Genomic DNA, 16,885 nt, shown 5'->3' with positions numbered 1-16,885 from the left:
CAGCAACGAAGACCCAACGCAGCCATAAATAAATAAATAAATAAATTGATTAAAAAAAAAAATTACATGCCTCTCTAGTACCATCTGTATATAATGAGACACTAAGCCGGCTCTGTATCCCTGCTACCTTCACTTTGGCCCTTACCACCCTGCCCTTGAGCTACCTCAACAGCCTCCTAATGGGCCTCTCCACACGTGGCTGACTTCCATATGGCCACCAGTCATCACTCAAACAGAGATCAACCACGTCCCACTGCAAACCCATTTAAGGTCTTGACAAGCTCCACCCCAATACTACTGCACCCACCCTCCATCCACACCCTAACCCCCGCCCCACAAATACTCATCATTCTCTGGCATGTGTTAAATTTGAGAGTCTGACTCATAGTACTCCCTGTGTCTAAAATGTTTTCTCTCTTCAGTGTTTGGTCAAAGCGTTATGGCCTCTCCTCCTGGATCCTTGGCACTTGGCCTATCACTTTCCTGTCACATGCACCATAATCTACTGCAATCATTCATTACACCGCCCCTTCCCAGCTAGTCTTGAGGATAAAAGTTACTTACTTCCTATACCCAGAAACATGCCTGGCATACAGCAGACACTCAGTGCTTGTAAACTGAATTAATTAATATGCAGATGGCCAACAACCTCACTCATAATTTAATTCAAAGGCAAACAAAATTGAATTTTTTTCTCCTCCAAAGGGATAACACAGAGAAAATCATCCTGAAAAATCAGATATACTTGAATTAATTTTCATGAGGCAGAAAGAATTTAATTTAAAACCTGTATTACAAATTCTTCAGCAATAAAACCACAATAATAATAAGCATCTTGACAACATTCGCTTATTCAACACATTTTTTGGAGCATTTTTATGCCAGTCACTCTGCTGGATACTGGAAACCTTGTGCTAAATGCTGGGAGTTCATTCATTCCAAAATGTTCTCCTATAAATTATCTCACTTTAGTCTCACAACCATTCCATGAGGGAGGCAGGACAGTTATTATAACCCCCACTTGACAGATGAGAAACTGAGATCAGAGAGTTTACGTGATTTGCTCAGGGTCAAAGCCAGTAAGACAGAGATGCAGAACTACAACAGTTATCTCCTGAACCCAGGTCCGCTGCTTCCTCTACTATTAAACCCCTAAAGTTGCCTTAGCACCCTTACTCCCTCTGAAGAAGGGATGAAAATTTAACTTCAGTCTTGGTCTTAAAAGGAAAAGTGCAGAGAAATGAAGTAACGTGTGCACGGTCCAGGGTCAGGACTAACCTGTTCTCCTTGCACACAGCCACTTTGTCTCCCCCAGGTATCAGCTTCTTCTGTTCAATCACGCCATAGCTTTCTCGACAAATCTATATTTAAGGGGGAAGAAAGAAACATTTCAATTTTGTTGACCACTTATCTTTCTAGACCCCAAATGACTGAGAGAAGCTTTAGGAACAAATGTAGCTTAATGACTACTTATTACCACAGAACATTCTCAGGAGGAGAAAGGGAACCTGAGTCAGAGAACACTGACACCTTAAAAGATATCTTTTTTTATTTTTTTCTTCATTACTGTTTTTTTTTTAACATCTTTATTGGAGTGTAACTGCTTTACAATGGTGTGTCAGTTTCTGCTTTATAACAAAGTGAATCAGCTATACATACATATATATATCCCCATAGCTCCTCCCTCTTGCCTCTCCCTCCCACCCTCCCTATCCCACCCCTCTAGGTGGTCACAAAGCACCGAGCTGATCTCCCTGTGCTATGCGGCTGCTTCCCACTAGCTATCTATTTTACATTTGGTAGTCTATATATGCCAAGACGTGGAGTTGCCAATAAATGCAATCAAAGAGAAAATGATATGAACTCTAGAAAAGAAATTATATGTATAGGAGTAAAGAGAAATAATGCTTCAGTAATTTTCTTAATTGTATAGATTAATCATTCATTCATTTATTCAACACATTTACTGAACTCCTGTAACATTCAAAACACTCTGACTACCATATGACCCACCAATTCTACTCCTGAGTATGTATCTGAAAAAAACAAAAACAGTAATTCGAAAAGATACATGCACCCCAATGTTTACAGCAACATTATTTACAACAGCCAAGATATGGAAGCAACCTAAGTGTCCATCAGCAGATGAACGGGTAAATAAGATGTGACACATGTACACAATGGAATACTACTCAGCCATAAAATAAAGAAGGAAATTGTGCCATTTGCAGCAACATGGATGAACTTGGAGGGTTTTATGCTAAGTGAAATAAGTCAGACTGAGAAAGACAAATACTGTACAATGTCACTTGTACATAGAATCTAAAAAACACAACAAACTAGTAAATGTAACAAAAGAGAAGAAGACTCACAGATTCAGAGAATAAACCAGTGGTCACCAGCGGGGAGAGGGAAGAGGGTAGGGACAGTATAGCGGTAGGGGACTAAGGTGTACAAACTATTAGGTATAAAATAAGCTACAAAGACATACTGTACAACATGAGGAATATAGCAAATATTTTATAATAACTATAAATGGAGTATGACCTTTAAAAATTGTGAATCACAATACTGTACACCTGTAACTGATATAATATTGTACAGCAACTATACTTTGATTTTAAAAAAGACACTAAAGGGACTTCCCTGGTGGCACAGTGGCTAAGAATCCGCCTGCCAATGCAGGGAACACAGGTTCGAGCCCTAGTCCGGGAAGATCCCACATGCTGCGGAGCAACTAGGCCCGTGAGCCACAACTACTGAGCCCATGTGCCTAGAGCCCGTGCTCCGCAACAAGAGAAGCCACCGCAATGAGAAGCCCGTGCACCGCAATGAAGAGTAGCCCCCACTCGCCGCAACTAGAGAAAGCCCACACGCAGCAACGAAGACCCAATGCAGCCAATAAATAAATAAATAAATAAATAAAATTTTAAAAATAAAAAAAGACACTGTGACTAAAATAATTTGGTTCAGAGAAGTCTCTGAATTTGTTCTTCGATTTGGAGAAAAATTAATGTTAATTGTGACTTGTAAGCATGAATGATGAAAGAGACAGCTACAATCATGAGTAAACTGTGGAAATCCTTACCATGAAGTTGAGGCAGAAAGTCTCCTCAATATCTTCCCCAGGGTAATCTAAAAGTTCTTGAAGACTCCTAATCACAGATTGACAGAGAAAGGAAATGAGGCAAATCAGACATGGCAATAGTGTTTCTATCTCAGTCACATGCCCACCAGACTGTCTGCAAGGAAATGCTATAAAAGAAGATTCTAGAATGAACATAAATCCAGACTGACAGAAAATCATGTCAACTGTATCTTGAAAAGAAATACGGCAGTTGACTTGTAAGACACTCATTAATCATTCTCTGTTCCTACTGACAAATCTTACTGAATTTATGAAGAAATTCAGATGGAGTCATATCTGACACATGTGTTAACTCTGGTATTCCTCAGAAGTAGATACATGAGGAGATGGTCTTGCAGCGGTCCTATAGACTTGCTTTATCCATATGCATTAGTAGAAAAATCCTCTTACCATAAAAAAAAAAGCTACAAAGTCACCGTATCCACTTAGGAATCTTAATAGCTTACTTGTTAATGCAAGGGGCTCTGTATGGTAAAGAACTGCCATATTAAAGAACACCGAAACATGTTTCTGCCAACAATGATCATATCGTATACTCTCATGAGAATACGTTCTTATTACTAGACCTCATTCACGCTTTCTTCTTTAGTGATCTCGGAGTCTGGCAGTTCCATAAAGAAAGAAAATTGCCCAGAAAAAAAATTCTTAGTGTGGAATTTCAATCTGTTTCCAGTTAACCAGCCAAGAAGATTACTTGAAATGCATCATTCTCAGCCAGGTTGGCAAAGAAAATAGCACACATTTCTGTCACTCTCAGTTACCAAAGAAAGCAACCCTGCCTGGGTCTCCTCTGCCATTTTTTTATATTCCTTCTAAATTTTCTTTTCCTCTCTCTGTGCACCCTCTCCCCACATCCTTTATGATTTCTCTGTATTGGTGTCCTATACTGGTGGTGTGACAGTCTCATTTCCAGAGGGCACCTTAGAGACCACCCTTCCTCTATCTCCATCTTAAAATCAGTATTCTTTCTCCATAAAAAAGGGATGTTCCTTCCTGTTGAAGTCAAAAGAATTGTACTGTTTAGAGAAAGTCACAGATACGGTGTCTTTTTATATACTTCGCCTTATGCTACCTAAAATCAATACAGAGAAACTCAGAATAAAAGGAGTTTTTTAAGAGCCAGAAAGAATAATAACATAAAAACATGGCTCCACTACGCTGGAAAACCGTCTGGAGGTTCCTCAAAAGGCGAAACAGAGTTACCATTTGACCTAGCAATTCCACTCCTAGGTACATACCCCAGAAAAATGAAAACTTACATCAACACAAAAAGTCTGTAAGAATATCCACAGCAGCACTATTAGTAATAGCCAGAAGGTAGGAGAAAGCCAAACGTCCATCAACTGATGAATGGATAAACAAAATGTGGTATATATCCATATAACGAAATATTAGTTGGCAATAAAAAGAAATAAAATACTGATACAAGTTACAACTTAGATGAACCTTGAAAACGTGCTGTGTGAAAGAAGCCAGTCACAAAAAAACACACATGGTATGATTCTGTTTATGTGAAATATCCAGAATAGGCAATCAATAGAGACAGAAAGTAGCTTAGTGGTTGCCTAGGGCTTGGGGAATGAGGAAGTTGGGGATGTCAACCAAGGAGTACCAGGTTTCTTTTTCAGGTGATGAAAATATTCTAAAATTGATTGTAATAAAGGCTGTACAACTCTGAATATACTAAAAGTCACTGAACTATATATACTTCAGCTGGGTGAATTGTGTGGTATGCGAATTATATCTCAAACTACTTTCTTAAAAAGGATCTGTGACATAACAGAAAACGCATATACTGGTCTCTGCCCCCAGTTCCTGGCACAGGGCTCCCAAAACCCTACGTGATGAGAATATTAGGAGTATCTTTTGTTCTAATGGGGTGATTCTGGGTGGGCTCCTGGGCGGGGGCTGGTCACCAGAAGGACCCAGCCATGATTTTCAGCTCCACGCCCCCCATTCTCCAGAGAGGGGAGAGGGACTGGGAATGAAGGTCATAATTGATCACACCGTAAGCAAGCCTCCTTAAAATCCCAACAGTAGGGTGTTCAGGGAGCTTCCAGGTTGGTGAACACATCGACACATGGGGAGGGTAGTGCACCCCAACTCCATGGGGTCAGAAGCTCCTACTACACTCAGGACCCCTCCTGGCCTCACCCTGTGTATCTCTTCAACTGGCTGTTCATCTGTATCCTTTACCATAATCCTTGAATAAACTGGTAAACCTAAGTGTTTCCCTGAATTCTTCGGGCCACTCTAGGAAATTAATCGGACCCGAGGAGGGGTCACGGGAACCTCTGATTTGTAACCAGATCAGACAGAAGTTGCGGGTAACCTGGGGACCTACTGCCTGCGACTGGCGCCCGAAGTGGGTGAGAGAAGTCTGGAGGGACCGAGCACTGAGTGTGTGGGATCCAATGCCATCTCTAGGTAGCCGGTGTCAGAACTGAGATGAATTGTAGGACACCAGCTGGCGTCGTGGAGAATTACTTGGTGGTAGGGGGAAACCGCCACACGTTTGGTGACCAGTGCTGTGAGTGCGGCTGCGGTGTGACAGTCAAGGTGACAGAGAAAAGAGAAACACGGAAGGACAGGGAGACCTGTAGCCTTTTCCAAAATACAGACTCCCTTTTCAATACTTCCTCCCCTGTACTTATGGACCATGACAAAGCTCGAAGTCCTAATTTTTTGTTCAGGATAAGAAAAGCAGACAGCTGGATTCCTGGGCAGCTACGACTTCCCTTTTCCCTTTTCTCCTTCTGCCCCTAGAGTGACACAGGCACTGCTTCAAGCCACTAGCTGTGGAGCTACGTCTTAAGACAAAGCATACACAGCACAGTCTAATGATAAACTCTTAACTTGTACACGTGGTGTTGTCAACCTTTGATCCCAGCGCCAGAGCAGCTCTCCACACCAGGCTCCCGTCTTCCAGCTCCATACCTTCCTTCCGTGGGTGACAGCTCCTTCAAGTCCTCCAGGCCAGGCTTCACGTTCAGTAGCTTCTTATAGAGAGCCAACGGGAAGTGCAGGTCCACCACGGTGGAGTTGTAGATGGCGAGTCCGCAGGTTATGCCAATCAAGTGAAACCAGTTGTGCTCTACGAAACACTTTCACCACATGTGCAAATGTGTTAAAAGCAGGGACTTCCCTGGTGGGCCAGTGGTTAAGAACCCGCCTTCCGATGCAGGGGACGTGGGTTTGATCCGTGGTAGGGGAACTAAGATCCCACATGCCACGGGGCAACTAAGCCCGTGTGCTGCAACTACAGAGCCCACGCACCCTGGAGCCCGAACGCCACAACGAAGACCCTGCGCCGCAACTAAGACCCAACACAGCCAAAAATAAATAAATAAACATTAAAAAAAAAAAAAAGAAAAACAGTGTTTGCAGCCCTCAAAACAATCTGCCATTCACCTTAAAATATTTTCAGTATGAAAGAATGAAGATCTCGTTAATATTTAGTTACCTTCTGAAGCAGAGAAGTACCCCTAACAAAAGTTCAGCTGTCCCCCAAAGATGCAATGCTGTAAGTTAAGCATTTACAGCTCATTTGTGATACAGAGAACAGCTTACCCTCATTTAGAGCAATGCCGTCCAATAGAACTTTCTGCAATGATGGAAACAGTCTATTCTGTGCTGTCCCAGATGGCAGCCACTAACTACATGTGCCTACTGAGCACTTGAACGGTGGTTAGTACAACTGAGGGAATGACTTTAGTATTACTTAATTTTAATTAAATAAAATTTAAACTTAAATAGCCACAGGAAGCTAATGGCTACCTTTCAGGACAGTGCAGATCTAGGGAGAAAACTCTGGTAGAAAGAGCGAAACTACAGTCTGCTTGAAATGAGAATGCCTTTTAAAACTTAGCTCTCCAACTGAATTTTCAAAAAGTGTGAGTGTGTGTATATTTGTATGAGTATTCATACACATACTATCCCTGTTATTAAAATAAGATATATTTGACAACTACTTTTTATATGTCATAAAACCAACTTTTTTATCATACCATACTCTTTCTACCCTCCGAGGATTACAAAACTTGGAGCTTACCTACTAGAAATGGAAATGGGGCTAATGGGTGACAAAACACACCAAGAGGTCTTAGCAACAGGTGAAACATGAAGACGGGAAACATGAAGATAATCATGTTAAATGATTACCTTTGTTATGCTCCCCTTTGTAAACATCAGAAGGCTAGGGATTGGTCTGACAACAAAAAAGGCAGTTTAATTCAATCCATCTGCTGAATGGTGACATCACTAACTTACCTTATCTGAAAACCACAAGAGATTTGAATCCTGATAGTAGGTAAACATTCCATAGATGGGATTCAACAATTCTTTTAATAGTAAAAGAAAGAACTCCTTTGTGACACCACCAGCATCCACTGCTTCTTCACCATCAAAAATGACCTTGAAATAATGAAAGTAGAATTAGTACTTCAGGGAAATCATTGGCATTTTATGTTTTTTCTTTTTGTTTTGTTTTTTTTTTTTAGCAAATTCTTTCCAAAGTCAGGACAAAGAAAGGAAGATGTAACAGAGAATACACTGACGCAATGAAAACTGCAAAGTGTATCTGCTGATTATTAACAAGGCACTTACAAACACACAAAATTTTACCAGGCATTTCATGGGATACGGAGAAAGTCAGAAGTTTACCATATGTCCACAGAAAGTTTACCATCTATTTGGGGCAGGGAGGCAAACATAAAAGAACCAATTCGAGAATACATTTTATTTTCCAAGAGTCAGATACACTGAGACGGAAATGTTCTGGCACGTAGAGAAAAGCAGTGACTAACTTGAATAAAGGAAGAAATCTCTCTCAGTGGGGTTCTTGAACTAACTGATGCACATGAAAGGGAGGAGAGCATTCTGAGCGGACACAGACCTGGGCTCTGTGAGGGGCTATAAAGAGACCCATCACAACAACAGCTACAGCGAACCAAAGGACGAGATTTACTGAGAGTTGTCTACATGCCAGCCAGCACTTAAACTCTATTAACCTAATGCTCAGAACAGTCTTACACACTGGAATTACTACTATCATCCCCATTTTACTGGTAAGGGCTTGGGTACAGAACTAAAGACAGCATTTAAGAAAGCTTATCCTGGGAACTTCCCTGGTGGCCCAGTGGTTAGGACTCCGCGCTCCCAGTGCTGGGGCCACGGCTTTGATCAGGGGACAGGGAACTAAGATCCCGCGTGCTGCGTGGCGCAGCCAAAAAAAAAAAAGCAAGCAAGCTTATCCCGGTGCCCGTGGTCAAGGTTGCCTAGAGCAGGAGGAGAGTAAAGGTCTTCGATTATACGGATGCCAGCAGAAGACTTAACTCAAACACGCTAGCAAGCAAGAACTGTCCCATCTGAATTACTGATTGAAAACAAGGGGCAAAGAAAGCGCCCTCTCTTTGCAATATCAAAAACCTAACCCAGACGTTCTAGGGAGAACTCCCAGGCAGACGGATGGGACCGATACTACTTACTGGAAATTTTTAAAAGGGTGACAGGATCGTGGAGACCACCAGTTTCTTGCCTATTACATTTCAGAAACTGGAGTTTACAACAGGATTGGAAATAGAGTTAGGAAAGTCTTCTGAAGGGAAAGGTAAATCACTTAAAACTTCAATAATTCACTAAATATTTACTGACCAGCTACTGCGTACCAAGCATTGTGCTAAGCCCTGGGAATACACTAAGTGGTGACACAAACATGCCTAATCTATGAGGAAAGACAATTTCTTAATTTAATCATTTCCAAGTACTGAGAGGGCCTATCATAACAGGCCACCAGCTGCCCAGACAATCTCACTACCTTTCCGTTCTCTTTTTTTTTTTTTAACCTTCTTTCTCTTAAATCTTTGACATCCAAAGACTTCCTAGATGCTGGCTTGGTAGCTTTACCTAGTTGAAGCTTTAGTAGTGCTGTTGTTCACTTGGTTTTGGCAGAGCTGGAGCAGGTAAACTGAAGAGAGCAGACAAAAAAGGCCCTATGTTCCCCTCAAGTGATCCACTGGCATTTTTATCTGATGTCACGTTGAGATGTTCTGTTTGGTGATTGGACAGAAGCAAGTGAGTAAATTCTTGTAAAATGAATGAAAGGAAGAATGAATGGCTGTACTCCACGATTTTAATAAAATCTTTGCTGCCTCATCAACACTGTTTAAGGAAAACCCAGGAAGGTATTTAGAGGAACATAGGGAAGGGCTCACTTTGAGAGGCTTTTTCAAATCAATATCAGAATGAATGCTCAGCTCTCTCAGGGCGTCGCCGACAAGGTTGCTCCGGCGAACGTGAAGGACCAGGAAGGGGCTTCTGGCCAGCAGAGGCTCCAGGGTGAGAAGCATGAAGACGTTCTGCAGGTTGGCCCCGTTGACCGCCACCTGGAACGGCACGTGCAAGGGCGCAGTTACCACTCAGAGCGCACCTGTGAGTGGGGACAGCAGCCGGCCCCGCCTCTGGACCGGGGGCAGGTCGGGGCCAGGCTGACCGCAGCTGCATTTTGGTCTTTATTTTCCTCCTAACTTTTCCAGTAGATTTTCTCAGTTACTCATGTTTACAGAACACACAAATCTTTCTAATCTGAACCCAAAGAGATTAACTGAAACACTTCATAAACCATATGATCCGTAACTCATTCCAGGAAAATGATTTAGACTAAGCTGATTAAGACTGAAATAATATCTTAGTAGAAGAAAGTGATGACGGACAGTGGGTAGAAACTATGACTTTCAAAGTGGCAGGAAAAGAAACCTAATAACTCCTTGCTAAATGGTGTTTATTCTTTGAAAAATGTCCATTTTCTCTGGAAAACCTTTGAATTGTCAATATCATGGATATATCACTGTGAAAGCAAATATATATATAGAGAGAGATATAGATAAGAGCTAGAGAGAGACAGACAGATGGGGAAAGGGAGAGGGAGATGAATGAAGTTATATATCCACCAACAATGGGAATTGGTAGATTTGGATTGCTAATTCACAGGTGTCTTTGTAGGCTTGTCAAAACCAATTATATTTTACAATAAAAATGGGTGTTTAAAATAAATTAAACAAATCTCTATAACTCGAGTTTTTGCTCAATGAAGAACTGCCAACTCCATTTAATTATCTATCAGGGGTCAGCAAACAATGGCCCAAGGACCGAATCCAGCCTGCTGCCTGCTTTTGTACAGCTGTTGAGCTAACAATAGTTTTTACATTTTTAAATAGTCTTTAAAAAATCGAAAGAAAAATATTTCACTACATGTGAAAATTATATAAAATTCAAATTTCATGCTACGACAGAGCTGAATACTTGAGACAACTGTATGGCCCACAAAGACACATATTTACTATACGGCCCTTTATGAAGACACTTGCCACCCCCCCTGTTTATGTAGATGTGCATTCACGTATACGTGTTATATTCAATACAAAATTGCTGAAAATTTTTCTAACAGTTCTAAAAGTTACAATGGAACTTCATCCAAATCAACTTTCTCCTATTTGGAAAAATTACAACTGAATGTATAAGATGAAAGAAACCCGTAAGAAGAGAAAGTAAGGTTTAAAATACGTTACCTGCATCTGCAGCTCAGCGTCGGTCTGCAACATTTTGGTCTTAGCTTGGGCATCAAAGATGAAAGGGTAGGAACAAAGTGTTACAGCATCCTAGAATAAAACATATTATTGGCAATATTATAGTATCCCACAGAGAATACTGCTGGAAAAATACATAAATAAATGTTACAGAGTCATTTACCTGCATTATAGATGGTCTAGCCTTCTGTGTAAAGAAAAATAAAAAGTCTCTTAGTTGGATTACAAAACTTGAACTTTCTACCTCGCACAAATAACAAAACAAATAACAGAACAGATAACCTATCTGACCATTTGACCATGGAACTAACACCATTTGAACAGCTTAGTGGAGTTCTGATGGAACAGGCTAGTTGTTTTGATGACTACAGACTGAGAAGAACACTAAAAAAAATTTAAAAAAAAATTTTAAAGGACCTTTACAAACCATTTCACTAACCCCATAATTCACAGTATTAATAGAACTCTCATTTATAAGAAATCTAATTCCAAAACAGGAGCTTTACAACCATGACTTCAGAGGTTAATTTTGTTGGGTAAAGCGGACAATGCAAATTTCATTTATTTGTCAACATGTTAAGTCTCCCTTTTACACACACACACACAGAGTTCCTCTTGGGAGAAACCAAATATTTAGAAAGCTGTCCCTGGGGGGCTTCCCTGGTGGCGCAGTGGTTAAGAATCCACCTGCCAATGCAGGGGACACGGGTTCAAGCCCTGGTCCGGGAAGATCCCACATGCCGCGGAGCAACTACATCCGTGCGCCGCATCTACTGAGCCTGCGAGCCACAACTACTGAGCCCACGAGCCACAACTACTAAGCCCGTGTGCCTAGAGCCCGTGCTCCGCAACAAGAGAAGCCACCGCAATGAGAAGCCCGTGCACCGCAACGAAGAGTAGCCCCTGCTCGCCACAACTAGAGAAAGCCCGCGCACAGCAATGAAGACCCAACGCAGCCAAAAATAAATAAATAAAGCCAAAAACATTTTTTTAAAAGATATTGAGAAAGCTGCCCCTGACTAGGCACTGGGACCAATGCCTGGCCTGCAGAAGACACTCCATCAATATGTGACTAAATCTGAATAAACTTTTGAGGAGGGGAATAACAATACAGACGTACCTCGTTTTACTGCGCTTCACTTTATTGCGCTTCACAGATACGGCTTTTTTTAAAATTTTATTTGTTTTTTGTACATTATTTATTCATTTATTTTTTATTGGAGTGTAATTGCTTTACAATGCTGTGTTAGTTTCTGCTGTACAGTGAAGTGAATCAGCTCTATGTATACATATCCCCCCTCCCTCTTGGACCTCCCTCCCACCCCATCCCACCCATCTAGGTCATCAGAGCACCGAGCTGAGCTCCCTGTGCTATACAGCAGGTTCCCACTAGCTATCTGCTTTACACATGGTAGTTAGGATATTTACATCAAACCTAATCTCCCAATTCATCCCACCCTCCCCTTCCCCGCAAATTGAACTTTGTGGCAACCCGGAGTCTCGCAAGACTATGGGCACCATATTTCCAACAGCACTTGCTCACTTCATGTCTCTGTGTCACATTTTGGTAATTCTCACAATATTTCAAAGTTTCTCATTCTTATTTGTTATGGTGACCTGTGATCAGTGATCTCTGATGTTACCATTGCAAAAAGACTGAGACCGGCTGCAGGCTAAAATGACAGCTAACATTTTTTAGCAATAAAGTATTTTTTAATTAAGGTTTGTACATTCATTGTTTTTGTAAACATAATAGTATTGCACACTTAATAGACTACAGTATAATATAAACGTAACTTTCATATGCACTGGGAAACCAAAAAATTTGTGTGACTTGCTTTATTGTGACATTCACTTTATTGCAGTGGTCTGGAACCAAACCCACAATTTCTCCAAGGTATGCCTATAAATAAATACAACCACAAACATATCTAAGAGGTATGTTAGTTTCATTTACCAAGAGAAAAAAGGAACTCTCTCCTGAAAGGTTTTCTTACTTAAGTTAATGAATAATGTTTGCTACATAACCTAACAGAAAGAAACAAAAAAAATCAACGGTATAGATCATGTTGACCTGTAGCAGTATTTCTCAAACAGGAAACCATGGATTTATTCCCAGAGATCTAAAAGTGCGCTATGCATTTTTTAAATTTTGTGTTGTTTTTTTTAACGATATCCTAAACAAAATAAAAACACATTCTGAATGACCTCTTTATAATGATGTGTTACCATACAATTTGCATTTATTTTAATGATTGCACTGGTGCCATGTTATACTGAATTGTCCAAGGGTAATAAGAAAGAAGAAAAGCAGTCTTCCTTTGTAAGTGATGCATTTGTGCCCAGGAAAAGGCCACTGCAGTCCTGGCTCCCTGCATGAATGAAGGTTTAATAGCAGCTGAAAGGACAAAAGGGAGCTGAGTCATCCCTGGGTGTATAGAACAAGCTGCAGAACTCAAGTCCCCAGGCCTGGCAGCCCGCAGACCTGATCACAATGCAAGTGGGCTTTGGCTTCAGTAAGGCATTCTTGCTCATCACGTTAAATCCATGAGGCTCATTGGTGTTTTACTGATTTTAGAGTTTTGTTAATATCTAATCTGTAAATTTGCTTTGGTTTTATAACATTTAAATGCTATATGAATAAGAAGTGTATATCTACCTCCTTTTGTATTTGCGTATATTTCAATGAAATCATTGAAAAGCAGTTTTAATTAAAATTCCCCTTGTTTATTCTTTAGAAACATGTTCCTTCAGGGATCTTGGAACATTTCCCTAGCCTGAGAAACACTAATCAGAGAAAGGATTCCAGTGCAGGGAGACAAGGTCTGGAATCCTGCACACAGAACCCAGAGTGACTTGATTCATTCTCACGCCTACTTCTCGAATTACTTTGAATTTTGGAATTGAAATCACTAAAATAAACACACACACACCATAAAACAGCACTAGGTACCTACAACGGGTACAAGTATCTCTTGGGATAAGAGTGTTGGGAAAGTGTGTTTAAAACTGGTGCCAATATTCAGAATTTTCTAACCTCCCTCTCAGAAGAGATTTTATTCTAAGCATTATTTGCCTATTTTCAAGGCAAAAGAAAGATCTTTACCAGGTGTGTTGGTCTATAAAGCAAGATAAAGTTTTGAACACTTCAAATTAAAAGTGACTATGGGAGAAGTGAAAACAGTTACTATAAAAACAGTTGTTGGGGGGCTTCCCTGGTGGTGCAGTGGTTGAGAATCTGCCTGCCAATGCAGGGGACACGGGTTCGAGCCCTGGTCTGGGAAGATCCCACGTGCCGCGGGGCAGCTGGGCCCGTGAGCCACAACTACTGAGCCTGCGCGTCTGGAGCCTGTGCTCCGCAACAAGAGAGGCCGCGATAATGAGAGGCCCGTGCACCGTGATGAAGAGTGGCCCCCACTTGCCACAACTAGAGAAAGCCCTCGCACAGAAACGAAGACCCAACACAGCCATAAATCAATCAATTAATTAATTTTTTTAAAAAACACAAAAAAACAGTTGTTGGCTTTACAGCATTGGCAGTATACAGTCGGCCCTCCTTATCCACAGTTCCACATCTGCAGATTCAACCAACCACAGATGGAAAATATGTAACAAAAAAAAAAAAAAAAAAAGACAATTCCAGAAGGTTCCAGAAAGCAAAACTTGAATTTGTCACACACCGGCAACTATTTACATAGCATTTACACTGTATTATGTAGTATAAGTAATCAAGAGATGATTTAAAGTCTATGGCAGGATGTGCTTAGGTTATATGCAAATAATACAACATTTTATGTGAGGGACTTGAGCATGGTATGGGGATGGGGGCTCCTGGAACCAATCCCCTGTTGATACTGAGGGACAACTATATCTAGTATTTTTACTTTTTTATAAATTTATTTATTATTTATTTGTTATTTTTGGCTGCATTGGGTATTCGTTGCTGTGCGCAGGCTTTCTCTACTTGCGGCTCTTTGTTGTGGTGCACGGGCTTCTCATTGCAGTGGCTTCTCTTGTTGTGGAGCACAGGCTCTAGGCGCGCAGGCTTCAGTAGTTGTGGCTCGCAGTCTCAGTAGTTGTGGCACACAGACCCTAGAGCATGCAGGCGTCAGTAGTTGTGGCGCATGGGCTCAGTTGTGGCTCACGGGCTCTGGAGTGCAGGCTCAGGAGTTGTAGTGCACGGGCTTAGCTGCTCCGCAGCATGTGGGATCTTCCCAGACCAGGGCTCGAACCTGTGTCCCCTACATTGGCAGGCAGATTCTTAACCACAGCGCCACCAGGGAAGCCCATAGCTAGTATTTTTAAATACTAGTATTTTTATTGGTGCGATAGAGTTATTTCAGACATCAATCAGCAGCTTTTCCTGTATGTCTTGACTCTCTCCAGTCCCACTCCAGTTCTCCAGCTCTCTCCTACCACCCTCTCCCTGCAATCCCCACCACAAGCCCTCCCAGACCCCTTTAATGCCCACCTTCTGCAGCTCCTAGTCCCTCCCATGGCCCCCTGCCTGCCCCCTGAAAGAGTCCAGTTTTGGAGGTAGGCTGATCTCTCTTCTGGAGGGCAGGGTCACCATGCTTTCAGTTGGGTAAGTTGGCTGGAAAGAAACTATTGTTGGGAACCAGAGCCAAGGTCAGAGAGTTGGTGGTCCAGAAGACCCTCACCCCGGGGGGAGGACTGAGGTGCCAGCTCTATGGAAGGTGAAGAAGGGAAGGGTATTCAGTCAAAAGAAGCAGCAGACCTATATGAAAGTCTACTTACATGTCTACAAATTTTTTACAACTCTATGAGTTTTTGTACTTGAAATACAATAATTTCACTGATTTTTGTTTTGTAGATGCTGAATATTTTAGAAATGGTATTAGTGCTGGCATTTCCATACTACGTGAACGAAATACTGAAACAGCAGTATTATGATTCTGCTTCCTGACTGCTCTCCCTCACCTAGAAGGATGTATATGAACGGGTAAGATATGTGATCCCCTCCTGAGAAGCTGTTTGTCCTGGGCCATCCATTCCCCAAAAGTGAGTCTCACAACCTATAACTAGCAAAGTACTACTGATGGATCACATTTCAAGTGGTCCTGCTTGAAATGGGGCTGCCCTGTAACCTTCGTTCATTTTTTTAAAGTATAGGACACAGAAGCAATGAATAAGTACATGGTACAGAACTAGAGAACTGGGGAACTGAGAATATCTTTTTCTTTTCTTTTCTTTCTTTTAATTCCAAGTCAACATTTCCTAAATGTGGCTGTGACTGGAGACAAGCGGCATCACACAAACACCAAGGAGGAAACCCAGGAGCCCCTGCCTTCGGGCCTGCCTGCCACCACGTGTTCCTGTACCTTCCGTGGGCAAATCTGGCTCCCAGCATCACCGAATGCTGACGCACACACAGCTGCCTCATCTCACCACGCACAATACTGCTACCCGGAACCAGACACTGCCCCGGACCACACAGACAGCCAATGTCAGGTTGACTCCAGTCTTTATTTGTGAAGCATTTTCTTTTTTTTTTTTCTTTGTTTTTTTTTTAAATTAATTTTTATTGGAGTATGGTTGCTTTACAATGAAGCATTTTCTTTGTATCACTCACTTTCTCACTTGTGAGGCCCTCTATGGGGCCCACAAAGGCACTCATTCTGTGTGCTATTTGTTTTTGAAGTGTAGATGGTGGCAGTTAATAAACAGAAATAAATAAGCCACTACCACCTCTTCTTTAAAATAAGCTGAGGGAGACCTTCAAGATGGCGGAGGAGTAAGATGCGGAGATCACCTTCCTCCCCACAAATACATCAGAAATACATCTACATGTGGAACAACTCCTACAGAACACCTACTGAACGCTGGTAGAAGACCACAGACTTCCCAAAAGGCAAGAAACTCCCCACGTACCTGGCCGTGTGGCTGACAGGGTCTTGGTGCTCTGGCTGGGTGTCAGGCCTGAGCCTCTGAGGTGGGAGAGCCGAGTTCAGGACACTGGTCCACCAGAGAACTCCTGGCTCCATGTAATATCAAACGATGAAAGCTCTCCCAGAGATCTCCATCTCAACGCCAAGACCCAGCTCCATTCAATGACCAGCAAGCGCCAGTGCTGGACACCCTATGCCCAACAAGTAGCAAGACAGGAACACAACCCCACCCATTAGCAGAGAGG

The 16,885-nt window shown here is 41.8% G+C and overlaps 1 protein-coding gene across 4 annotated transcripts in view; it reads right to left on the bottom strand.

The window, feature by feature from the left end:
• HERC3 (HECT and RLD domain containing E3 ubiquitin protein ligase 3) overlaps positions 1-16,885 on the bottom strand; it is a 513,145-nt gene that overhangs the window by 396,066 nt on the left and 100,194 nt on the right. For 3 of the 4 annotated variants that reach the window (XM_059922399.1, XM_059922398.1, XM_059922400.1), the window contains 7 exons: positions 10,895-10,918; positions 10,714-10,803; positions 9,361-9,531; positions 7,418-7,561; positions 6,086-6,252; positions 3,089-3,155; positions 1,279-1,361 (listed from right to left, as the gene is read on the bottom strand). The exons of the other annotated variant lie outside the window; for it this stretch is intronic. In XM_059922399.1, coding sequence (XP_059778382.1) covers positions 1,279-1,361; positions 3,089-3,155; positions 6,086-6,252; positions 7,418-7,561; positions 9,361-9,531; positions 10,714-10,803; positions 10,895-10,918 — 746 coding nt within the window. The remainder of the gene's footprint in view (positions 1-1,278; positions 1,362-3,088; positions 3,156-6,085; positions 6,253-7,417; positions 7,562-9,360; positions 9,532-10,713; positions 10,804-10,894; positions 10,919-16,885) is intronic. 4 annotated transcript variants of the gene reach the window in all.

Source organism: Balaenoptera ricei, chromosome 5 (assembly GCF_028023285.1).
Source record: "Balaenoptera ricei isolate mBalRic1 chromosome 5, mBalRic1.hap2, whole genome shotgun sequence".
Taxonomy (NCBI): Eukaryota; Metazoa; Chordata; class Mammalia; order Artiodactyla; family Balaenopteridae; genus Balaenoptera; species Balaenoptera ricei.
This window is presented reverse-complemented; position numbering and strand designations above follow the sequence as displayed.